The sequence below is a fragment of the Cyrtonyx montezumae genome, unplaced genomic scaffold (assembly GCF_038088225.1).
Source record: "Cyrtonyx montezumae isolate F1298 unplaced genomic scaffold, pur_monq_1.0 scaffold_0, whole genome shotgun sequence".
NCBI classification, from domain to species: Eukaryota; Metazoa; Chordata; class Aves; order Galliformes; family Odontophoridae; genus Cyrtonyx; species Cyrtonyx montezumae.
Genome location: NW_027071824.1, coordinates 24740150 through 24766130, shown reverse-complemented (window position 1 = coordinate 24766130; position 25981 = coordinate 24740150). Strand labels below are relative to the sequence as shown.

At 35.6% G+C, this 25981-nt stretch overlaps 1 protein-coding gene across 3 annotated transcripts in view; it reads left to right on the top strand.

The window, feature by feature from the left end:
* MAP3K21 (mitogen-activated protein kinase kinase kinase 21) overlaps positions 1-25981 on the top strand; it is a 120053-nt gene that overhangs the window by 15005 nt on the left and 79067 nt on the right. Inside the window, exons 2-11 of one of the 3 annotated variants that reach the window (XR_010621852.1) lie at positions 3811-3991; positions 8727-8875; positions 9581-9756; positions 13561-13801; positions 15332-15454; positions 17824-17940; positions 18478-18628; positions 19502-19596; positions 21171-21956; positions 23029-24328. Coding sequence is in view for 2 of the 3 variants with exons in the window: in XM_065730220.1 (XP_065586292.1) it covers positions 3811-3991; positions 8727-8875; positions 9581-9756; positions 13561-13801; positions 15332-15454; positions 17824-17940; positions 18478-18628; positions 19502-19596; positions 21171-21956; positions 23029-23453 (2444 nt within the window). In the remaining variant the exon portion in view is untranslated. Of the gene's footprint in view, positions 1-3810; positions 3992-8726; positions 8876-9580; positions 9757-13560; positions 13802-15331; positions 15455-17823; positions 17941-18477; positions 18629-19501; positions 19597-21170; positions 21957-23028; positions 24618-25981 lie in introns of those variants that run through there. The other 2 variants (XM_065730220.1, XM_065730234.1) reach the window with 2 other exon arrangements.

Genomic DNA, 25981 nt, shown 5'->3' with positions numbered 1-25981 from the left:
AGTCTGAGTGTTAAAGTGGGCAGAACCTTTTATCTGCATGGTGCTACACAATAAAATGTTCGCAGGGTGCAGTAAGGTCTGTAGAAAAAAAAATCCAGTTGTAACTGATAACACAAAGCAAGCAGAACAGACTAATGGCATTGATATTTAAGGAATCAGTAATTTTGACAGGAGAATATGTTGTGTTTTGTGATTTTTGTGAGGAGTAAGCTGTGCCTGTACGCGGTGTATGTGGAGGGGTGAGGGGGGACAGCAGAGGGAGGTGGGAGAGTAGAAGTGTTATCTTGCAATATGATATGAAGCTCTTCCCACCCCTTCAACACCAGATCTCAAACTGAGTCATGAGCGCAAGTAAAATGGTTTGGGCAGGGTACCTGGGAGTGTATTGTATTGGTGGGAGCACCAGTGCTTTAGAGCTGCATCATGTTCATAGATATGACTGATTTCTGCTCTCAGTTGTTTAGCCTAGCGAAAAGGACGAGCTCTTCTTACTTATCTAAATAAGAAAAGTGACTGGCTCCTCATTATTCTGTTTTCTGTGCCTGCTCCAGTTTAAGTTCCTGTTATTGGACATGTGTGGACCATTCCAGTCATCCAGTATTTCATGTGAAGTCTTATGCCTTGTACAGTTCTAAAGATACTTCTCCATTTCTACTGAGAAAAATCTTTTTTTAGCACCTTTTAGAATTGCATGAGCTACTTCTGCAACTGTGTGCAGCTGCTGTTTTGGTTCTCCTTTTGCTAGACAGAACAGCTAGACCTTTCTTCTTCCTTCATCTCTGCTTTATAGCTCTAGATTTTGCTGTCGTTCCCTTCCAACTTTGCATGTGTTCCTAGTATGATGATCCAGTCTTCTTCAGAGTGGGCTCTGCTGTCAGTTCTTGAAATGCACCTTGTGTTCTTTCTCTGGTTGCTTGTAGGTATGTGGAGCAAACCTGCTTCCTAATAAGCACAGTAATGGTGTTTATGTCCTGATAACTTGTAAGATCTTCATGTGTATAACTCTTGTACATACTTCTTTGATCATTTTTATTCTGTCCATACGATGAAACTTCCTAAAAAGTTCTTAGCCCATTCTAGGGAACTGTCTATCAGGAGAAACCTAAATTATTTCATTACTCTGAGCTTCTTCTGTCAGTAATGTATAGAAGCAATACTCAGATTTCCAGTTTCTCTTTAGTGACGTCAGGTACTTAAAGAGTAAAAGCTCTTTTTGTCTGTATGGTTAAATAGAAATTTCTTATTGATGCTGTTAGAATACTCCTGTATGTTTGCTGCACTATCAAAAATAGTTAAATTTTTAGGACGTGCAAGATATCATAGCTACCAGTTTCAATACTACTTCACCCCATAGCATTTATACTTTTTCTTCTTTCATTTACATCTCAAGAAATTATTGAAAATAGTGTGCAATGACAACTCTCTTTCTTCCCTAGTTATAAAGAATTCTGGGGACATGCTGTGTCTTGTATTCAGGCAGCACCCTGTGTGTGGTACCCAAACCTCTGGTGCTATGATGTTAATAAACTGACTTCCTCCTTCTCCCTGGGAGGTGAGAATAGGGAGATTCCAGACACACTGTGAGTTGTTTGAACTTCAGAGTTGAGTTGAAAATGATGTAAATAATAGGAAACATTTGTGGCCTCAAAATATGCAGTCAAATGTTGATTCCTGGCCATGGGACATGCAGTGTTTGAATAGCAGGCTAAGATAAGGTTTTATGTTGGTTTGACTGACGCAAAACATTCTTATCACGTGAGACTTAGTCTCCTGCTAATAGATTTTGAATCATTCAGAAACAGTCAGTTTTGCTTATATAAGTATGAACTTTGCTCTTTGTGGAGAGCGTAAAGTCTGAAAAATGTTAAAATAAACCAGGAATTGCTGAACTGGCTCTCACCAACCTGAATGCTGGAGGTGGATCGGAGCCTGAAAAGATCGCTCGATGGGTTTTGGTGAGAAACATGCAGGGGCTGAGTGAGCAGGGAGAGCAGAAGGTTGCAGAAATGACTGCTTTCAGACAGGAAGCTGCAAGGGGCAGAACAGCAAGAGCTGGGAGGCACTGCCTGGCACCATCTGCCCATGCTGAGCAGTGTTACCCTGTGCTGTGCGTGCTCCAGCTGCTCTCTGGACCGCGGCCGGAAGCGGAAATGTGGATTGCGGAGGAACGTGGTCCCTCCGTAGGATGAAACCTGGCCGCCTGCCTGTTATTACCTTTTGCAAGACTGACTGTTTTTGGTTTCGGTCACATTGACTGACAAGGAATGTCAGGAATTCTGCTGAACATGTTTCAAATGGAAGAGCAAACAATAGGTCTTTCATTCAAGTATAACAGTTATAAAAACTCTTGCATGAATTTAACTTGTTCTGGTGGTGCTGACTTGGAGCTTGTAGTTTGTCTACACCATTTTGGCCTTTGTTTCTTCTCCTCAGTGTTAAGACTCTTACTGAAAATGGAATGTGAGCTCTGCCTTTTCTAATCTGGAGTTGACATCATTTTTGAAATACTTGCAATTAATCTGTACCACTGAAAATGACTTCTTGCAAATGCAAGCACAGTTTTTCATCTATGAGGCATGATCCTTCTTCATCTGCTTTGTCCTAGTGCTTTGCCTTGAAGTGCACAGTGCACATGCTTGGAAAACACATGCATTAATGATTCTTATTTGTAATTCATCCTTTGAGCTTTGTTCCAGGAGATCATTGCAATGCAACAGTAACACTAACAGTCACTGCTGCTGACAGTGACATGGGTGCTGAATATGGAATTAAGATTGCAATCCCTTAATGATTCTTTTGCACCTGTTGTCTTTGCTCAGCTCTCCCTGAACACAGTAAGCCTATTCATTCCTTTTAACACTCTTTTATGCAGCTGTATTACAAGTTTGCTGCTAGTGTTACGTTAAGAGAATGTCAGACAGCGAATACACACTGTGGGATGGAAGGGCAAAAGATGATTTGCTCTTTAACAGGTGTGAAGTTACAGTGGGTATAACGCCACATGGGTTTCATCCAGCTCCAGTGGCCTGCTGCCAGTTGTGCGTTTCCAAGCCAAACTGACATCCCTGGTGTCCTCTCCACACCTCAAGTGATTTGTGGCCTGGGGATTTCTTGAACCTATACCCTTATTTTGAGCATAAATGTATGGAGATTTATTCTGATATATTGTCAGTAACCTGCTTCTTTTCCTGCTGAAAAGCCTGAACCTATTAACCACTCTTGGCGCTGAGAGCAGGCTGCTGGTAGCAGCCTGCCTGTGTCCTGCGCTTTACTTCTTTGAGTTTTATTTATGCATTTTGAGATGATGAACCCAGGATTGAGTGTAGTATGAGGGATGGATTTTACACAGTGAGATAATGTTTCTTATTCTGTTTTCTAGGTCTTGTATGAAGTTCTTACCATTTTAGTTCTACTACTGCTGTTACTCTTACTACTTCAGAATCTTGTTCCAAAGGGAATCCCATTTTCACAGCCTGTCATCATCTGCAGGATGTTAGTACTCTGCTCTCTTAAACTTGCACGCTTTTTTACATTTCTTCTTGGTGAATTCTTGTGTTTGCTTAATATCTACTCACATAGTTGCAGGGAAGTTGTGATAGTGCAGGTGTTTCTCCCTTTTTTACGTAGAAGTGCTTGGAATTATCAGTAAACTTGTTCATTTTCATTTCAGAATAAAGTTAATAGTATTTTCACAAGGATTAGATTGTACAGTTATTTTCAGAAATCAAAACTGTGTATGAAATTAATAACAGGAATTCAGGTTTTGTTTTGATTCCCACTGAATTAATTTACCAACTCAATCTTTTGCAGTTTTGTTGCTTGAGAAGATGGAACGTGATGACATTTGCAATAAAACTTTGAAGATTACAGACTTTGGTCTGGCTAGAGAATGGCACAGAACAACCAAAATGAGTGCAGCAGGGACGTACGCGTGGATGGCCCCAGAAGTTATCAAGTCCTCCCTGTTTTCTAAAGGAAGTGATATTTGGAGGTAAGAAGTTAATCTATAGAAGACTGTATTCAGTACAACTAAGCTGAGATTTTTGAGTGAATTTTTTTTGAATTTTTTATTAAAAAAAGCTATCTCATTGTATGGCAAGTATAGATGTTCTAAGAAAAATATTAATTTTTCAGCATCTCCTTCTACTGTTTATCTACCTTTAGTTACTCATGACTTACAAATTTGAAAGAAAAAGAGGGAAAATAACAAACACATTTTTGAAAATAAAGAAATCTTATTAAGCAACAGATTTTTAAGGGTTTCTCTTAAGTAGTTTATCTAGAGTATTAAGAGTATAAAACTCTATATGCTACCATGAGATTGATCAGTTAATGGTGTTTACTCCAAATCAGGTGTCTGAAAAGTCTCATTTCCCATAAAGAAATGGGACCAGCTATCCCCTTGCCTGCCTGTTAAATAAAAAATATGCAGCAAACCAGAAGTTTACCGGATGTTAACTGAAGTTTGTACTGCTTTCTAGGAATCTAAAATGTGATCATGTGTAAAAGTAAACAGCTGATTTTTTTTATGTTCATAGAGATTTTCTAGTAACTGTAGTGAGTGAGTGTGTTCTCAATCATTTTAAGGTGTTTTCTAATTTGGAAAGCGGGTACCTCCCTGTGTGAAGTTTGTGAATTTCTCACAAGCATTATGATGGATCAGATAAATAATGTGGTTCTCAGTACCGATGCTGTTTTTGAGTGGTGTAGTATGGGATACATGTATCACAGTAAGGTAATTTAGGGGAATAGTCTCACAATAGCCTTTAAAAGCTGCAGTGCTTCACTCTGAAAAGTCTCCATTTCCTTTCTTTTTAAAGTGTTTTCTCTATGAATGATCTAAGGAAGCTGTTTGGGTAAGGAGGGGAGGACTTCAGTATTTTGTTTCATGCCTTTTATGCATGCTCTGTATTGTATAGCTCTTAAATGTGGTCTGATTTTGTGTAGATGCTCGATATTCTACAGCATGAAGTAACACTTTCAGTGTTCTCAGGATGGTTCTGTATATGCACTACTGTTTTGTGACACCCATTTGTCTGGAACTGATTTTCAGCATGCTTTTTACATCAGTCTGAGTTGATGACCAGTCGAGAAACATCATTGGCTTCATTCTTTTTCCATTCTTTTTTTTTCCTTTTTCTTTCGCGGGGTGGAGTTTGGGTGTAGGCATTTTCCCTAATCAGCTGTATTCCATGCTTAATTACAGGTCCTGTCCAGTCTTGTTGCTGTGATTTTAGGTATCTGAGGGGGTATGCTTTGGTGCAATTATTTTATATTCTGCTGCAACATTAGTTTACATTTTTGGAACCTACAGTATTTCTCTTCTTCGCCTTCTCTCCTGCACGCCTCTTTTGTAAAAATGTAAGTATTTAGTTCAATGATGGACTTCTAACAGGAGAGGTTTTTAAGTAGAAAGGCTGTTTTACAGTATAGTTTAGTCCTTCTTGGCTTCTAAAGACCTTCTGCTTACTGCACCTCAATCTGTTCTGTTGCTTATCTTTATTCCTTTAAAGGAAAAACAAATAATACTTCATATCTAGTAATACTCTGGTTATTGGAGTGTTTTTTATTTTAAAAACATTCAGGTTGCAAACGTAAGTATGAGTCTCACTAAGACAAGAATATATTTAAGGAACATTTTAAACTGAAGTTGCACGTACTGAGTTTCCACAAGATGTCTCTAGACCACTTATTAAAAACAAATAAAATCCTGAGCAGTTTGAGGCTGCTCAAATACGACTGCACTTGCAAGCAGCATTCCAGAATCAGCCAGTGCCGAAGTTTGTTATGGCAGAGTTTTCATGCTCTCTTGCAGGCAGTATTTTTTCACATGCCATCCTAGGTAGCAGTGTGTTCTTTCCAGGCCCTGAACTTGTATCTTTTTGCTTCACAAACCCAAACTGTAACTAACTTTTGGGGAATATGGATTATATACAAAAATTACAACAAAGAAGAACTCTACTTTTTCACCCCTATCTTTCCATCATTTTTTGCGTATTTCAGACTTGATAGGTCAGTCTTACGTAAGAAGCCTGAAAGTGCAAGCTTTCAATGAAGTAAAGAACCTATTGCTGAGTAGCCTTTGCCTGGCATGCTTGTATATTCTTAGAAGGGATTCATGAAGCAGTATACAGTGACTTCTGCTTTAGAAGATGGATCTGTAGAGTAAAAGAAACTGAGAACTTCCATTTTAATCAGCTTTTAAAATGTATTAAACAGCAATTTATTGCTGGAATTAGATATAGAAAGAAAAGCTTAAATCACATCTAACAGCAGGAGAATAAATTTTAGTGGCCAAAATGTTTAAAGAACTACTGAAGGCGTTAGTTTGCCTGGGGTTTTTTTTGTTGTTTCGTTTTGGTTGGTTAGTTGTTTTGTTTTGTTTTTTCCGGTATGTAAAAGGAAATGGGTTTTACTTCTTACTCTTTTACAAGTGGTAATTCTTAAAGCCTCTGTATGCATGAGATGACTGTATGTGGGCTAGCTAAGTTTAATGCACAAAGTAGCAATTTCCGTTCTTAAGTAATAGGTAGTCATTGTCCTGGATAATGATGGACTAGCACCTCCCAAAAACTCTTACATAGTAGGTCTAGAACATCGGTAGGATTCCACCTCAGCCCATACTGGTTCTTGGTACTTAAGGTTTAAGACCACTTTCCTTAAAAGAGGGTTTGTTTGTTTGTTTTAAGCTGTTACAGTGTCAGTCTATTAAAGTGCTACAGTCACCTTTTTGGCACTACAGGAAACTACTTACTTTTGAAGGCTAAAACTGTAAATGTAAATAAAATTAATGATGCAAAACAAGTTTTTATTTGTTTTTAATGAAAGATGATTTCACTAAAGTTTATTATAGTTCTGCTTAACTTTAGAATTCATGCTAAAATAAGTATAGAATAGCCTGAACCAGGAGAGTCCTTGAGTGAAAAACAATTTTTGCTTGCTGGGAGAGTGTAAGATTATTTTTAACGCTTTATCTAAATACACAAATGAAACCTATGATGGAAACATTCTACTCCAGTGTATAAAACTCATAGATCAGAGAACGCTGTATTATTGTCAGAAGTACAACTATTTTAAAATTAAATTGGTCTTTAGACTTTGAGCATGTGAACGGGTATATGGATTAAACTGAAAAAAGTGGGAAATGATTAAGAATCCGAAGACTTTTTAATTGTTTTTTTTTTTTTTTAGGAATAAACAATGCTACTTAGCTTTTAATAAATTGTGAGCCCTATGAATTCATTAATTTCCTGAGATTTTTACAATAGCTCAAACTTATTAGATAAACGGAACTTAGATAAACAGAGCACTACTATTTAATTCAAATTGCTTCCTAAGTAGTTATGATACATGTAAGAAATATATCCCTTTTGTGCTGAAATTGTGTAGTTTATTGTTTTGTTCCTTTATTTATCCAAGTGGTACAAAGTCTTGCACGATGCTGGATGACTTTCAGGAAGAAGGCAGTGATAAATAAAAAAAATCACTGGCTATGTTTTTCTGCTTGTTACATCTGGTGTAGTTGTGGTTGTACTTAGAGGTACTAGGTGGGGGTACATGGAAGGGATGTTGGATATTAAAGAGTACCTAGCTCTTACCTCTCTCACTAGTGCCATGTGGATTTCTTTTCGTGTAGGGGAGTGGGAACTGATCCTTCAAAACCTGCAGTAGAGAAAGGGCAAGAATGATACTCTGGTTAATTTTTTCCCTTTGCCTATGATTTTTTAATGATTCTGTGATAGGAGTTCCCTGACAGGAAGGGAAGTAAAAAAAAAGTTGCAAAGTCCACCTTAGGCTTAAGTACTAAAAAGAGAAATTCCTCCTTCCTCAAATATCACTGAGATTTATAACTTTCTCTGCTGTATAGAAATAAGAGAACTAAAATAAAAGCAGCTATCCCGGTGTTTTGTAGGGGATTGGGTCATTTAAGCAAACACAGGATATACAAACCCAAAGACAGTAAAAGCAATACCTGGCTGTTCATCTAGACTGGAAAGTAGAAATAGCAGAAATTCTTATGGTTACTTTTGCTGCAATAGGAATGTCTGTGATTGCTGACTTCCATACCTCGTACTAAGAAAAGATCTCTTCTCACCAACACTTTTCACAGAAGACAGCTATTTTTCTTTCCTTGTATAGGGAAATCAGTTGTGTGTAGCTCTTCTCAATGTTGTCAGATTTGTAGGAAGGGAAGAGTTAACAGGCCTTTATACAACAAACAAGGGATTAGATATGCTGGGTTTTAGTTTGTTTTAATTAGGAAAAGAAAAAAGGCATGTACATATAGGTAAACTGTGAAATGTTTGGAAAGGGGTATGGCCTGAATACTCTGCTGAGGTGGTGGGGATTTTTTTTGTTCTTCTGTTTGATTTTGGTGGAGAAAGAATTTCTCGTTTTCCTCTGGTTCAAACTTCTTATTCTGAATGAGTTTTACATTACACTAGTGTTTATAGAAAAGTGAATTCAGGTTATATTTCAAGTCCTTGGTGTCCATATTTTTTCAGCTAGCATGTGACACTAAGATAGGATTGCAACTAAGTCTTAGTCACATTAAATGTGGTTAGTTGCTACTGGAGAAAAGATGCAAGATGACTGAAGTGGAGTCGACACTTAAACATGGGAAATCCTCAAGAATATCAATACATGATTGAACACGTACTTGTTTGTTCTTGAGTAAATAAGGTGTCAGTATTCTGAAAAATAACCACTTAAATTACTTTTTGTAGTTATGGAGTGTTGCTGTGGGAACTGCTTACAGGAGAAGTTCCTTACCGTGGCATTGACGGCCTTGCTGTGGCTTATGGAGTTGCTGTCAATAAGCTTACTTTGCCTATTCCATCCACCTGTCCTGAACCATTTGCAAAACTAATGAAAGGTATGTATGTCTTTTCTGTCTATGTATTTAAATAATTAAGGATTTGGGGTATGTATCTTTGCCTTAGTCATAGAATTCAAAATAAACACCTTATTTGATAATGCACTGCATACAAAATTATTTTTGCTCTTTTTTGCAGCAATCTGGTATTACAGACTATTGAATGCTTCTGAACAAGTCACACTGTATTACAATGTGCCACTTAAGTTTTTCAGTGGAGGCGGATTATATTTTGTTTCCCTTTTAATGATGTGTTTTTACATTCAAATTGCATTAATTTTCCTAAAATGTGGGTCAATACAAGATAAATATGAAAAATTCCCAAATGGAAGAACCGCAAATAGCATTTTCTCATTATTTTTTCCTGAATGTCAAAAATGTTTTTGAAATGCTCTAGAGAGAAATAAATCTTTCTCACTAATGACTATTTCATTGTGTAGTCTCTTTATGTTTTGATAAGTACATTTTCTATGTAGTACTGCTAGTTCAACTAAAGATTGATGTAAAAAAAATCTATTTTCTAAAAACAGTCTTGAATACAGGTAGGTAGATATCACTTATGGAAATAGATCAAGGGAAGCCTTGCAGAAGAAGGTTAAAGTGCATTATAACTTAAAGTACAATAATAAGTAACTGGAAATCTAGTTTATTCCTCAAAAAGTTATGTTTACTCTTAAGCACTGATGGGATTTTAATAAATTCTAGAATGTTGGGAGCAGGACCCTCATGTCCGACCATCGTTTGCCATAATTCTTGAACAGCTTACTGCCATCGAGGGGGCAGTTATGACGGAAATGCCTCAAGAATCTTTCCATTCCATGCAAGATGACTGGAAATTGGAAATTCAGCAGATATTCAATGAATTGAGGATCAAGGAAAAAGTAAGTTCGTTTTCCAGTTGCATGGCAGTGAAAGAAGGGTATGTGTGTTGTAATATGACAGGTTTGAATGTTTGAGTTATGGCTTATTGAAATAATACTAGTAACCTGATTTAGCTGGTGAGACGAGTGGAGAAACTACATGGAGAAGATTTATTCTCATTAAAACAAGTTGTTAATTTAGTTTCCTGTTTTTGTTGGTGGCTGTACTGTTCTTAAATTCCATTAATATGTTTCTGATGAGTACTATCTGATAGCATTTTGACTTGAAACAAACTTAAGAAAAAAATTTATTATTGGTTTTCTTGAATTACAGATGATTTGATCACAGAAAATAGGAGAAAAGCAAATTAATGCAGTTCTTAATTTTGTAACTGTAATTAGAGGTACTTTAAGCAAAATGTTACTATTGTAGCGGTTGATGGTTATAGTGTGATTAGCTCATTCAGTTGAAAAGGCAACACATCTTCACTTAATTCCCCAAAGAAAATGGATAGCAGATCAATAGAAGTGGCTTGTAGACTTTTATCATGTTAGTCTTTTCTGAGTATTTGAATGCATCACTTATTACATAAATAAACCTTGGTTTGTTTCATATTTATAACCACTGCAACTTTTTATGTTTTTTAGTTCCATAAATTTAAGATGTTAGTAGCTGTGAGTAAAGAAGAGATTTTCTTTTAGGAGATCACTCTGTTAATATCTTCATTTAATATAAATGTTGTAGTTTAATTATGCTTTTAAGCTATAGTAGCTGGCAGTCAGTTTTTTTCCCCGTTTTGTTTAGAAACTAGGGCAGTCTTACAGGTCTTCTGTAGTAACATCAGTGCATGAGATAATTCAGATGTGTCAGTCGCTGATGATTTTGTAGTATCCTCAGTAATACTTTCCTATTTCCTATCTGCTTTTGTTTCTGCCCTCTGGTTTTCCCTCTTCCATTTCATGTCATAGAATTGAGCCTGTGTTACCCATGTTATCCATACACTCCCTGCCTACAGATTATTGGAGCTGGGCTGTGTGCCCCTCTAGCTGTCAGATTTCTTCCTTTCCAGATGAATTATGATCCCTGTATTAAGAGAAGAGACTCATTTTCATTTGCTCTGAGGCTGCCAGCCGCTGCCAAAGCCCACTGTAGGGCCTAGCTCTTTTGTTTCTCCCCCCAGCGTCTGTTCAACCAGCCATTTCTCCTTTTTGCTATGGGATTACCTGAAACAAGGACAGGCATTCCCATTCGTGTTTTTGTTTTCTGGAGGCATTAGTCTAGAATGACATTTTCTATTGAAGAAAATCTTACTGACTAAATCAAGCTGAGCATTAGCTTGCATTTTTGTGGGAAGAGTTATATTGTTGGAGTAAAAGTGAGCCTAATTAAGGAGAGGAGAAGGAGAGGATGAAATAATTTGGCATATGAGAAGTAAATTTTAAGTGCACCTCCAAAGGCATCTGCCCTAATTAGGTAAACTCATTGAAGAATGAACTTTGACTTAGACAAGTTATTCAAAAGTTTGTGCTTAATTAATTTAGCACATTATCAATTTTACTGGAAGGTACTAGGGAGTCAAGTCTGTGAAGCATTTATATAATAATTAAATAAAATGAAGAGTGAACAACAACAACAACCCTGTGTGGAGTCTCATTCCCTGTGAAAGAGGAACTTCTGTAGCTGGAGGAATTTCCTCAAGGGCTTGTTGGAAATGAGTGATGGTGACACCCACTTCAAGCAAAGATTGTAATCTTTTGTGATGAGCATTCTTGAGCAACTTAAATATAGAACTCTTTCCTAGCTTCCTTATAATGAGTGTTGTAATTGGAGAGTGGTGTAGAAACATTTCATAACTAATTGCAGTAGTTCTATCTTTAATTAGTTTATTTGGAAAAGGGTAAATACTAAAACTCTTGATGAGGAATCGTTTTCATATTCTGGTTTGTCTACCTTTTTAGTACAGACCTTCAGTTTTTTCCTAATTACTGAGATTTATGTCCTAGGTTTGCGGATGAGAGTGCATAATCCAAGAGTATTTCTCAAAGCTTCGTAGTAATAAACAGCTTTTCTATTTTAAAATTTGATGTACCTTTATCTTAAATTTGAATTCATATGTCTTCTGCTTCCAACTCTTTTTTTTATTTATTTGATTTTGACAAGACAGAAGGGGGGGGGGAGAAACAAGAATTGTCAGTAACCTCTAAGTTAAAAAGTGTTAGAAGTTATTTAAAACCCAAAACTTTACTTGCTGGCATGAAAACAGCTCCCCTACCTAAGAGGCATAATTACCTCTTGCCAAGTTGTATATGTTAAACAGAGTGAATTTAGAAGGGGAAAAAAAATTTAATGTTCTATTGAAACAAGCTTGTTTGAAATTAGCAAGTTGTCTAAAATGTGTCAGTTGTTTAAGTTAAATTTGAAACCAGTGATAAGCAGTATGTGTATGTAAAATGTAAAGGAAAAACAAGTATCTTTCTGAGGAGCAGTTGCTTCTCACTGAACTTGATTTGATTTAGTGGTATGGTAACCTGTCTTTCTGAAATCTGGAGTCTTTTAGGCAGGAACGGAGGGAGATTTTTTGCACTTGTTTGAGAACATCAAACTGATACGGTTCAGAAGCCACCTTATTTGGAAGAAAATTGGATTAGAAAGTGTAGAACATCTGTTTTATGCTGGTAGTCTTCCAATAAAAGGTGAACATTAGATGAGGAATAGTGCTAGTATATGATGTTGGTGGGTACCAATGAACAGAAATATGCAGTATACTCTTCATTTGTAGGAAGAATGTATGGTGACGGAATGAATGAGTTTTAATTAGGGGAAAAAAGGGTTCTTAAATATGTAGAACCCTTAGCATAGCTTTATTTCTATTGTGATTTTCTATTTCAGCTGAATTTCAATTTGCACAGAATTTTTACAATCATCCATCAAAATGAAGAAGTTATCTAGTGAGAAACATAGTATCAATCACATCATAGCTTCTCCTTCTCTCATTTTTTAAATTTCAGGTTTATTTTAACAGATTTTTTTTAAGTTGAAGATTAGGATCATTTTATGATTGCATGATTATAGCTGTTTACCCTTGGGAATTTATTTACCCTAAAAATTTAATGAACTTTCTCACTAATCCTTTTCCTTCTGAGAAAGGAGAAAAGAAAAAAAAATCTAAAAAGCAAAAGAATTATTGCATGAATTTGATAACTTGAGAGTCCATGTGGTGCAATTCAGTGGTTAGCTGTTTGATGCTACACAGATACCTGGTGGATTTTAATTAAGAAACAGCTGTCTTGTCTTATGACTTAGTTTATCCTATTACACTAATTCTCATTCATTATAATACTGATTGCTTTTTCAGATAGAAAAAAACCTAATACATGGCTGAAAAACAGGAAAGGTTAGGAAAATTAAGATGAATGCATTTGTATTTTCATCAGGTCTTTCTTTTTGTTTAGTGTATGGAAGTTATCTAAGAGCCAGCCCTTGTGGGATGGGAGAGTCTCTGATGTGAAGTACTTTGAGCACATTTTGTGCTAGGCTGTAAGCTGATAATCTTTAGTTTGATGTGTTGTCCCCATTTCCAGTCCTTACCTTAAGTATCTGAAGTTAAATGCTTCAAAGGAAATCTGTATAATGCTTGTTTGCATCCAGATACAAAATCTTAACTTATACAGAATGGTTGCTTGTCAGATCATATGTGCATGTTAAATATATACAGTGCATCGTGAAAACAGATAGGGAGACACAACTTACTGAATATTTTCCATATACTTTAATACTGCTTTTAGATTGTTACTCAGTTTCACTTGTGTCCATCTTATTTTTAGGAGCTTCGGTCACGAGAAGAGGAGCTGACAAGAGCAGCTCTTCAGCAAAAATCTCAAGAAGAGCTGCTTAAGCGGCGTGAGCAACAGCTAGCAGAACGTGAGATTGATGTGTTGGAGCGTGAACTGAACATCATGATATTCCAGTTAAATCAAGAGAAACCCAATGTGAAGAAGAGGAAGGGCAAATTTAAAAGAAGCCGGTTAAAACTTAAAGATGGACACAGAATTAGTTTGCCTTCAGGTTTGCAGTTTTCTTTCAAGTTCACAACATATATTATGATTAATGATGCAGGCTTCAGTGGTTAGAATTTTCAGTATTGGCCAATATTTTCATTCATTTTAAGCTTTTTCTGTCCCAAATAAGTGCAAAGGATATGGTAAGAACAGAGTTTACATGCTGTGTTTTTTGTAGTCCCCATCGCAGCGGAATCTGAATCTTTCACCTGATTCAAGTAGAAATCCACTGAGTCTGGAGGGGAAGCATGAGAACCAACAGATTTTTAAGGCTGATCTGATGTTTCACTTTTTTACTGTTTTTGTGCCTATAGAGAACTACCCTTTTATGACATCACAGAATTTCGTAACATATCAAATATTACTGTTTACCTTAAGCCTGCAAGTACATATTGGAAAAATAGCACTTCCAATAGACATGAAATATAAATTTAGTATGTGCAAATACGTTTAAATAAAAGTATTCTGAAGGAGGTACACTTGTCAGGGATCAGACCATTCTCTTCTCAGAGTGTGTTGCCTTATTAATATTGCCACTAGATGTCACTAGGCAAACTCAAGATTATGCCTGTGATTTGCAAGCAGTTCACTGATGTTAATAGTACCCTGGTGTCAGCTGGCTCCTTCCAGTAGTTTCCAGGTCTGTCAATTTATTACTAATGCTGCATTTACTTAATGCCACGTTAACTCAGCATGGACTGAACTGTAGCTGTCTGGTGGCTGAGAAGAGATAAAGAATGCCTTAGTATTTGGAATACTGCTTCAGCATCAGTGAAATATGCCTGTTTTACTTGCTTTTAAAATTATAGTGACAAAAATACTACAAGCCTCCCTGAAAGGCATGTGAGCCTCCTCAGAATTTCAGATACTAGTTTAAGCTGAATCACAAGATTAAATGTAATATTTGTTTATTTTTTCCTGGTTCTGTCCACTATCACTTTAAGTGATAAATCAGCAGTTTTGCAAAGAATACCACCTAGCTTTTTTTTGTCAAGGATCATCAAGATGAGCTTGAGACAGTTCTCTTGTAAGAAAAGTATTCAATCTAATTGAATTGTTGATGGCATTACAGAAGATCAAACTTAATTTTATTACATTTTTCTTCCTTTCCAATATTTTTTTAATTACTATAAAAATATTGGTAATTCTGTATTTTGGTGTCTTGAATTTCCAGCATGCTGATGGATATGACCTCTTTAATGCAGTATATTTGTTTAGCTTTTCTGACAATCAAAACATCTGAATAACAGCTTGCCATCTTGGTGTGTCTCAGTTTAGATGCAGCTGGATATAGCTCCTTTTGTTGGTTTTACTGCAAACTTATTGCATAGAGTCTTTGAGGGTGTGAAATCATACCTGTTTGAAAAAAAGATCTCATTTGTTACTTTGCGGACCAGAATTTGTCAGCATATTAGTATGAACATCTCCTGTGTTTTGAAATATAACTCATTATGTAATTTTAATTGATTTAATAGTACAACAGTACAATTTACTGAAGATTCTTTATTTAGATCATTTTTTAAATTATTTCTAATAGATTTCCAGCATAAAATAACAGTGCAAGCATCTCCTAATCTGGATAAGAGGAGGAGTTTAAACAGTAACAGTTCTAGTCCATCAAGTAGCCCCACAATAATTCCTCGTCTTCGAGCTATACAGTGTAAGTCTCCAACGTTTCTGATTGTTTGTCCAGTTAATAGAGAACGTTTGTTTTATATTCTCACTGAAACACATTGGTACTACCTATTTCAGATAGATTCTCCAGGTCTCTTAACTTATTCTAACTTTTGCAAGTGGTTGTTTGATGCTAAAATGCTAACTGATTTTCAGTGACTCAGAATGAATATGGATGTTTTAAATCGTATTTTGTTAATAATTTCAGGAATTCATTTGTAAGTTGACTTAGAACAACATTGAACAACCAATTTATAATGGCAATATGCAAAACATGCTTCAATGCTATGCAAGACGGAAAACAAATTTTTATTAAATTGACTACACTTGCTAAATGAAGTCAGTAGAGGTTTAAAAAATAAATTAAAAAAATCAGAGAATGAAGCTATCTCATAAGCTGGAAAAGTCAAGTAATCACCCAGCAACTCAGGAAAAAAGTAAACTGTAAGCAAATATAAAAATAGATAAAGATGAAATCTTACATTCATATTCTTTTTTTTCTTTTCTTTTTTTTTTTTTTACAAACAAGGAAAAGAAACAAATAAAACTAATAGCTCTTGTTCTTAACATTATTCTACATTATTCTCTGTATACTGGTGATAGAATGAAGATGTGTTTATGCTAATATAGTAAAGGTAGCAGTTATGAATGTGGAATGAACTTGTCATGTTTTTGTAGTAAAGCCCACATTTATATTTGAGATTGCTGCATGTAGATATGGGTTAATTCTTATGTGATTCACTGCCTGCTTTTATACTGCCTGATCTTTAGTGCAGAGTAGATTGAGAAATCAAAGTGCATGCTGGTTTTGTTTGTCTTTGTGCATGCTATTCTGAATCAAGTTTACAGGTTTTTCTTTTTTTTTTTAAACCTACTTGAAACTGTGAAACTTGGAAAGAAACCAGATCTCTTTCCTGCTTTGGAAATATCTCTACTTTATGAAGACATTTTCATTAATTACTCTCTAAAGGTGAAGTGCTGCCTTTTCCAGTTCAGTAAATAACCAGAGATACTATTGCCAGATCTCATACAGTACTCTGAGTAAATACTGTTTCTACCCATATGTTGTTGTAATAGAGAGTTTGCCCATCTCTCTCCAATGCTTTTCTTTAAAAAAAAAAAAAAAAATTGAGATTGAAGGTAAATTTTATGAGGAAAGCTGTGGTTGGTCTCTTTTTTTATTTTTTGTGGAGTTTTTTAATCTTTCTTACTGCAGAAAGGAGAGGTTTTCCTATGTGAAATATCATGACGACATATAGACAAGACCTGTCCTGTTTCATCTTTCATTTCCCTTGTTCTGTATAGAAGTGCTTGGGAGTACAGTACATTTCTGGTATTGGCACAATTTTGAAAACTTGAGTTTAGTTTTTGGATTTTTTTTTGAGGTGGTTTTTTGTTTTTGTTATGCTTTGTAATTTTTAGTCCGTGTAAATTACAACAGTGCCAGTCTAAATTTTTGCATAAGAGCTCAGTCCTACTGGTGATTTTTTGTTCTGTAAGCAGGCATTTGTTTTCATAGGATTAGAGCATAAAAAAATGACATAAAGGCTCTCCTTTAAAATAAGCACTCTTCTGCTTTTGATTTTAGATCCCTAAGCATATCGCATCTATCAGGAGTATCTAGGTGAAACAATTTAGCTTCCACACCCATCTGCACCTGTGCAAAATAAATTCTTTCCCACAATAATGTTTTAACTTGATTTCACTTCTAAGCGTCTTTGTTTCAGAAAGACTTATTTGAGCAGAGGTGATTTGTACAGGCATTTCTAACAATTGGTTGCTTGATTGCTTCACTTTGTCATTGACAATTCTAACTTCCAAAAGTAAATGCTTTGTATTTTAAAGTAAAAATGTAGTCAATTGTAAATCTTGTGGTAAAATTGAGTTCAGCTACTTTTAGAAGCTGTTTAAAGGAGAGAGGCAAAAATACAAGTTCAGCAGAACTATGGTTCAAATAAGGGAGTTTAAAGAAGGCAAGTAGTTTTATTTTACGATTCAAGCAACTGTGTATGGTGAGGGAGGAAGAGAGTGCAGTGGTTCAGGAGTGGCAGAACAGCTGGCAAGTAAACTACCTCATTAATCATGCTGTTAGAACAAGCCAAGTTGTTTTTTTCCTTGTCTCCATCATAGCTGTATGCATGCTTAGTTGCTGTCAAGTTACTTCTCCAGTTAGTACAGACAAAAGTCTACTTGCCTAGGAATGATCCTAGAAAGAGGAACCTGTAAACCCTACAGTAAAAACCCTCTATCAAAAGATGCTTAGAGCCTTTGTAGTTCTGGGCTTTATGACCAAAAGAAGGGAAACAGATTCCTTTCTGAAACCAGCTTGACTAAGATCTCTTAATTTTTCTTCAGTGATTCCCAGTACAGATACACACACAGCTAATGGCCGAAGAAACAGTGTATATGTGTACCAACAAGATGTAGATATCACAAGTGAATATGAACTTCCCAGTGGGGTTATGAAAAAAGGCAAGATTTTATTATGTTTCAAAGGTGCTGGTTCTGTTTAATTTCACAGCTGACCTGAAGTGACGGACTAAGCATTTAATCAAGAACTGACACTTTACACCCAAACAAATTGTACTTTTAATGAGAAATAAACCATTAATTATTCTCACAATTTGAATATTGTTTCAGTTAATACCAATTGTCCTGCAGCATATATTTTCTTCTTTGGAATTTAAGTGCTCAGTCTAATTCACTTGTCTAAATTGCCTAAGTATGAGGTTCTCAGTTAAAGGGAGCAGATAACTTTGGTACTTTGTCTTTAATTTGGGTCTGTTGTCAGCTTATCAATTATTTTTCCTGCTTGCTCATCTTTTTGGTTCAATGCAATTTGTGTGGTGGTTTTTGTAAAAGAGAGTCTCGAATTTTGTGTACTATTCGTGTTACTGTATCAAAATGGCTTTGTGGTAGAGAAAAGCTGTTATGTCAATGTGTACAAATATATGTATTTATAGAAAAACTACTTATGTGGACTTCTGTATTTTTAAATCCAATCTCTAGTAACTTCAGATGAAAGCAACAAAACTTGGGGAAGGAGCACAACTTACCACCAAGAGGAGTTTGAAGAAGTGAAGAGAAATTTTAAAAAGAGAGGTTGTACATGGGGACCAAGTTCAGTTCAAACAAAGGATCGTGCAGATTGTAAGGACAAGTATGTCTACTACATTTTGTTTGATAATACTAAGTTTCCTTGGTAACTAAATCACTGCAGTAATAGGTATTGATTTCCTCTCTTGCTTTTCCTCAGACTGACTTGAGGAGCTGCAAGAACAGCCCTTAGTGGGCTCTTGCAAGACAGTTATGTAAGACTGACTGCATACGTAAAGCACAGTGCACACCAGTGGAACCATTCACACTGACAAACACAGGGTGAAAGAGTTCTGAAAGTCAGTTGAGCACATGCTGAAAATTGAAGGTTGACTCTTTTCTGATGAAAGGGATCCTCTTACTTCTCTTCATATAACTACTTTAATGTATTCTTTTCATGTGAAGACATCAATTCAATTGCCTGATTAGTAAGCTAGTTGGATCCAGACTATCTGTTGAAACTGGCTTTGTTTTTTTTGTTCATTTGAAAATCACTGTTTAATAAATTTTTCATATTTGTGTTGCTTCTTTGAGAGTACATCTGTTGTCCAGATGACTTTTGTTCTCTAGTAGATAGTCAAGGTGCATTTTTCATTTACTTTGTTTTTAGGCTGTGTCCTGAAACTTTCTTGTTAGAATAAATTCCTGATCCTAAGCTGTGCATCAATTTTATAGACTTACGACTCTATGCTGTTTCTTACATGTGCTTCTTCACCTGGTGTAGGGAACCTGCTTTGGCAGGGGGGCTGGACTTGATGATCTCTGAAGGTCCCTTCCAACCCTTATGATTCTGTGATTCTTTTTACTTTAACAAGCTTTTCAGTTTTCAAGTTATCTGCTACCTGTTTATAGTTTGAAAGGAAAATGCAACATTTTTCTTTAAGCGTATATAAGCACAATATCATCTGAAATATCAAAGTACCTATCATTGTTTCAGAATAAGACCCCTTTCAGATGGCAGCAACCCTTGGTCAACACTTGTAATGAAAAATCAGAAGGGTGTTCCTTTAGCTTCACTGTTCGTGGACCAAGGTAAGAGCTGTTTGGAAAAAGTGGAAGTTGTTACATGATGGCATTAAGTCTGTCCCAGTGTTACAAAGTACCTAGAGTTATTCAAGTATTGTGCAGGTTATTAAGAGTTCTCATGCTACAGGTAGATACAATTCCAATGGGGAAGAAAAAAAAGATTTATAATAATAGTAAGTGGTATAATCTTTACCTTCCTATCACTAGCAGCTAACAAACAGACATGTTGTATGAGGTCTGCCAAATCATGCAGATGTTTTTCCACATTTTTGAGTTGTCAAGCTCATCTGTATGTTAGGTTTGCGATCACTGCTGTTTAGATTCGTCTGTGACCACGATTGTTAGTGGCCTCTGCATACTCAATTCAAAATTACACTTAAGACATGCAAGTCTTCTGATATTTCCAGATCTTAGTTTCTTGTTGGGTTTTTTTGTTTTGTTTTTTTAAGCAATATTTATTCTTTAAGTTGGTTAGGCAACATTATGGGATTTACAGGAAACCACAAGGAAAGCTCATTTTATGTTCGTTCCTACAATGTGCTCTAGTTATATGCTATTCATAATAATTTTCATATTTGCATATGCTTTCTGTATGACAGGACTTAGAAAATGATGTTACTGCTATCAGGGAAAACAAAAAAACAAAGAAACAACTGTGGTATAACTTGTGGTCCAGTAGCTATAGATTCATGTCATCTGGAAGATAATATAGTAAGCTGCTTGGATGTTGGTTGTTTTCATCCTAGGATAAAAAAGTGTACAAAAAACAGCAGAACAAAACAAAAAAAAACCTCACAATCTTAGCAGTTCTATAGGTTTATTTGCATGTAGTAAACCTCTACATACAGAGAAGATTGAGTTTACGTATTTGCTTCTCAAATATTTCCATATTTATTCTATACTTTTCAGTAGTTTATGATAGAATAAATCATGTGAACCTTGTGCATGTTCTGTTTTCTCTGTCATTAGGTGTGAAATGTCCCATTTCGTCTTTACTTGAGACCTAGTAAATTAATTGGAAAAAACTCTAGTAATTAATTTGATTTTGTAACACAGCTTAATTGAAAGTGTTGTGAAGAATCTGCTCCAGATCTTCTCTGTCAGTTTGTGTATATTAAATCACTTAACTGTAAAATATACATGGAAATATTTTTCATATGATCTAAAAAACACTACCAAAAGTGTGCAAAAGCAATATTCTGCCAGTCAGTTGTGTTGAGTACATAAAGTTTGGAAGATAATATTTTTCCTTTCTAAAAGTAAAGCTCATGTGCTAAGGAAGAGTCATTTGCAAGCTTCTACTAGAGTTTGCTTTTGAGTTATGTGAAGTATGATATTTGTAGTGAAATAGTACTTTATGTTCTGAAGACTAAATAGAAAACCTGAAAATGTTTAAGCTTAAAATGTGTTTCTGAGACTTAAAACGAGAGTTTCTCTGATCTTCTGACTACATCTAAGGGGAGCATACTGTAAATCTGAAGATTAATACCTGCAAGTAAAAGGAAATCCTGGTGCACATATGCAGATATACACATAATAACTGAATTGTAATTCTAAGGTATGTTGTAACTTTTTTTTAGACGTGTGTACTGATAAGAGACTGCTCCCTGAAGGTTTGGACAGTAAAAGACCAAAGTCAATTAAGTTGCCAAGTCAGGCCTATATTAACCTACCTCTTTGGAAGGATGATCAAGGGGAGAATACAGTAGAACATGAGAGCTTTGAAGAAGGAACCTCTGCCAGTTCTACAAATAGTACTCCTCAAATGACACCTACAAACAGTCTGAGCAGAACACCGCAGAAAAAGAAGACTGATTCAGTTCTTTATGGGTGTGCAGTCCTCCTTGCATCTGTTGCCCTGGGCTTGGATATTAGAGAGCTGAACAAATCACAAGGCCCAGATGATCTCTTGCCTAAAGATGAGAAGAAGAAACGTGATGGAATATTTCAACGTGCTTCAAAATTTCGCAGGAGTGCTAGCCCTACAAGACTGCAGTCCAAAAAAGAGGAAACGGGTATTCCATCCTTAAATCCAGCTGCAAATACTGTGAATCTTCTCTCTATGCCCTCCATTTCCACAAAATGCCTACTTCAGTCTGACAGTGAAGATGCATTTGTAAGCAGTGTGCTTGGTGATTGTGGTCCATATTGTTCTAATGATGACTTTTTATCTGGAACTTATGAAAGTAAAGGAGAACAGAGAACACAGGTGGCTCCTAATGCAGTTTCTGCACGATTAAAAAATCAGCCTTTTAATCTGTGTCTGCAACAAGAATCTCAAAAAGTTCCAAATGCTTCCTCAACAAAGTTAAGTGTGTTGGGTCACAGACGAACCTTATCAGATGGAAACAATTTTCACATCACAGGTGGGTGATGAGAACTTAAAATGTGAGGGGAATTGTTAACTTCACAAAGTGTAGGGAAACTAATGATTTGCCAGCTCTTTGTTACATGTTTAAGTGTTAGCTCAGCCTTTTTAAATGTATATGGTTAAGCTTTAAGTATCCAAACCCTGAGCTACCTGTACTTGGGATAGCATCCATATATAGTTAGAATAGTATCTTTTCATATAGTGATGGGGAAGGTATTGCTAAAATTCACATGGAACAGTAGTTTCCTCAAGTATTCAAAAACAGATTTCACTAGCCTTTTTTATATCAGTGATAACATATTTTTTGTGTACAATGGCAGCATTATGGACAAGGTAAACTGCAATTATGTTGTCAGCTGCATGCACAGTGTAATTTAAAGACTTCAGAACACTGAGAGAAATGTGTGCTTGTTTTACAGTCTGCATATGTGAGGCAATTAGCATCATTTATAATACTGTGCGTTTCTAAGTTCAAGGAAAGAGAATCTGATACGATTTGATTTGCTTGTTTAACCTAGGAGTTGTCACATACTCCACAAATCTTTGAGCTAAGCTGTTGCTAAAAAAAAAATTGAGATAGAAATGACTTTAAATTTGGTTAACATGTAAATGGATTTGTTTGTGGTCAATGAGTTTTTTTTTAAAAGAACAGGAGTTCTAAACTGCAGTACTGGTGTTCTGTAGTGGCTTAAATTAATATCCTTTATGGTACTCTATACATATGAAATTATTCATAATAACCTGACAAATGTTGATGGCTGTATTTCACTATTAATATTTATCCAAGTACTGGATGATTAACGTGTCTTGCTCATTTCTAACGATGAAATGGAAATTGTTATAGCCTCTATCAGAAAGTATAGATGAAAAATTGCTTTTTTAATTTTATTGAGTGCTGCTGATCCTTCCTTAGAAAATTTCCCATAAGTATATATGATTTTTTTTTTTTTTTTTTTTAAGAAAAAAACCCACTAATGCTTGTGGTAACTCATTTTAGTAAATAGCAAAGAAATCAAGGAGCCACAGGATTTAAACTTTTCTAATGTTTGTGTGTTTGTTTGACCCAGCTAATGGATTTGCTTCAACCGATGACGTCTCCAAGTTGCCTGTTCTGTCAGTTACTGGAACTCTAGATTCTCCATCTCTTCAAAGAAGAAGCAACCACTGTGGTATTTCAACTGAAAAAAGAAGAGCTATCAATATTATATCAAGGCCTCGACCTTCTTCTGTAAGAAGTAAAATTGATTCATGGCAGATTCTTCCACATATTATAAAACCAAACTCTAAAGACTCCAGGTGTTTAGAGGGCAGTACAGATCCAGATGTTAACCTATTGCCAGACACTGAGGAAAGAACTAACTGCCACATGCCCTCATTACTTGATATTGATGTGGAAGGTCAAAATAGAGACTGTACTGTGCCTTTATGTCGAATGAAGAGCAAACCATGCCGGCCATCTATATATGAACTGGAGAGAGAGTTTCTGTCTTGAGTGCCTTTCATTTTAAATATTTTCAAAAGAAGAACAAATATAAAAATTGTGACCATTTATGCTGCTGGGTTTTTTTGATGTACTGTGACAAATAGTACCAAAATTATTAAAATGGGCAGCTAATAAAGGAAGTGTAATAGGTGCCTTTTTCAAATGGATTCCCAACTAGTAATTGTAAAAGCACAATACATCTTAACAAAGTTGCTGAGCATATTTTGAATGATTAAAATAACATATCCATCTCCCTCTGTGGTGTTACATACATTTTCTATAAATTAGATTTTTTTCCTAGAAATGTAACTTTGCACATATAAAAACTGAAGGACATACAGTAACACTGTGTTCAGTTGAGAAGAACATAGCATAAGAAGGAGTTACCTGCAGCTAGCTTCTTTATGCCCTGTAGAATTATGAAGGGGGTCAGGGGTTTAAGATGCCAGTGTAGAAAACTGTTCACTCCTCCATTAAATAGCTGGTTACTTTTCAGCATGTTACACTGAAAGGGGCTAAGGACCAGCAGCTGCATTTGCAGTCTTTGCCCTCGGTGTTTGAGAGAACTTTCAACTGTGTGCATTAGTTTCTTCAGAAAGTTTTACTGCTTGTGTAAACACTTGGGTTTCAGCCACTATACTGATTTGAGAGGGTAAACTTTAACATTTTGATTGGATTAAAGGTATTTGACAGGCTTTCTAATGTGAAACAACATTCCTTGTAGGTAAGGATACACTGGAACGTAAATATTTGTACTCTTAACGTTTTGAAGACTGCAGTGTTTGCACTGAAAAGAATATTCTTGGCTTGGGATTTTTTTGTGATGGAGGGGGTTGCGCCCTCCAACCCCTCTTTTTTTTTTTTAAACTCTGCTGCACTTTGTAGTGAGAAAAGGTTGATGGGATTAAGAATGACTGGCTTCTTTGGTTTAAAGTGATTCAACAGTGCATTTTAACTGCACTCAAAATTTAGAGCAGCAAAAAATAAGCACTAACATTTTCATTATAATCTCTGAAGCTTTTCTTGCTGAAATTACTACTGATTGCCCACTTAGAAATTAAAGGACAAAGAGATGTGCTTGACTGTTTTTCAGGGATGTAAAGGTTTCATAAAATTCCAAATAGCTAACTGTGGTGGGAGGCTTAACCTTGATTAAAAAAATAAAAATAAAAAGCCTTAACCATTTGTTCCCAGTTTTACTAAGCAAACAAGTAAAACCAAGTGTACAGTCTTTTTTTATTTGATGAAAGCTTTTCTAGAATTAGTGAACATCCCTTACATTCCAGTATTTGAAATCTTAATTTGCATATCTTTTGACAAATAGTCTTCAAAAATAAAGTCTTCAAAAATAAAATTAGATCACATTAGAACAAAACTACCATGTACCCCTCAGAACAGTGCTTCGCTGAGGCTTTTGTTGTTTGTTCTGGGGTCTGGAAGTTCAAGTGTTAAATAGAATACACATTTACTTAAAAGCTTCAAAGCCAAGGGATTAAAAAAGGAAAGTTTCTATTCAAAGTCTGGTATGTAGTAGGTTGGTTACACTGAGATGATAGGTAACTACACAAACAGAATCATGGAATTGACATCACATGGAGCAGAACACAGACGAATATCGTTTCCCGGCTATCAAAGTGAAAATAGAAAAGGATTTCCTTAAAGCACTATTTTAACCAAAAGTGAAGACAGATACATTTTTTACTGTAAAACTACACATCTCCAAAGCAGATTATTACATTTTGTTCAAGCAGTTTTATTTCGGTAATCTTATCTTGTTGTCATCATTATTCAAGTTGCATGCTGTTCTTTGGCTTTTCTTTAAATTCAGTTTCATCAGTACACTTCAGGAGATAACATCTATTCCAGTTTTTATAAAAGAAAATATTTTCATAAACAGTTGTGTAATGCACGTGGATCAAATCTTAAATCTATTTTGCTAGCTGATTTATCTTCAGGGCATAATTAGAAACCTAGAACATTATGTGTATTTCAACTCTGATCAATTACTCTGATGCAATGCCGAGGGCAAAGGAGTTGATTGTACTACATGTTTCTAAAGAAAGTATCTGTTTTGCTTTCTACAGGAAAATCTCAGGTGCTGAACTAATTTTGACTTACAAACTTCTGTACTTCAAAGGTTTATATCACTTGTGGAATTTTGTACCCTATGTTTTGTAATCAGTAGAGTTGGCTTAAAATGCTTTTGTGGGCTGTTGTTTTCACTTATCGGTGGCTTATCTCTCTCGTTGTTAAATGAATATTTCTATTTTTGTTCAGTGGATAATTTCATATGAGAATGGGTCATATTATGACCAGCCCACTGCATTGTAATTAATTTAGAAGTACATATCCCACCTCTCATTCTGAGAGGGTTTAGGTAAAGCCATCTCAATTATTTTTCTTGTGTGATGCAGTCTTTCTAAGCTTTAGTCTATAGAACTTTATTCTTGTTTTTCCATAGTTTCATAGGCCAGTCTTCACTGAAATTAAAAACAGAAAAAGAAAAATATTGCAATTGTGGTTTTGCAGTCTCTATT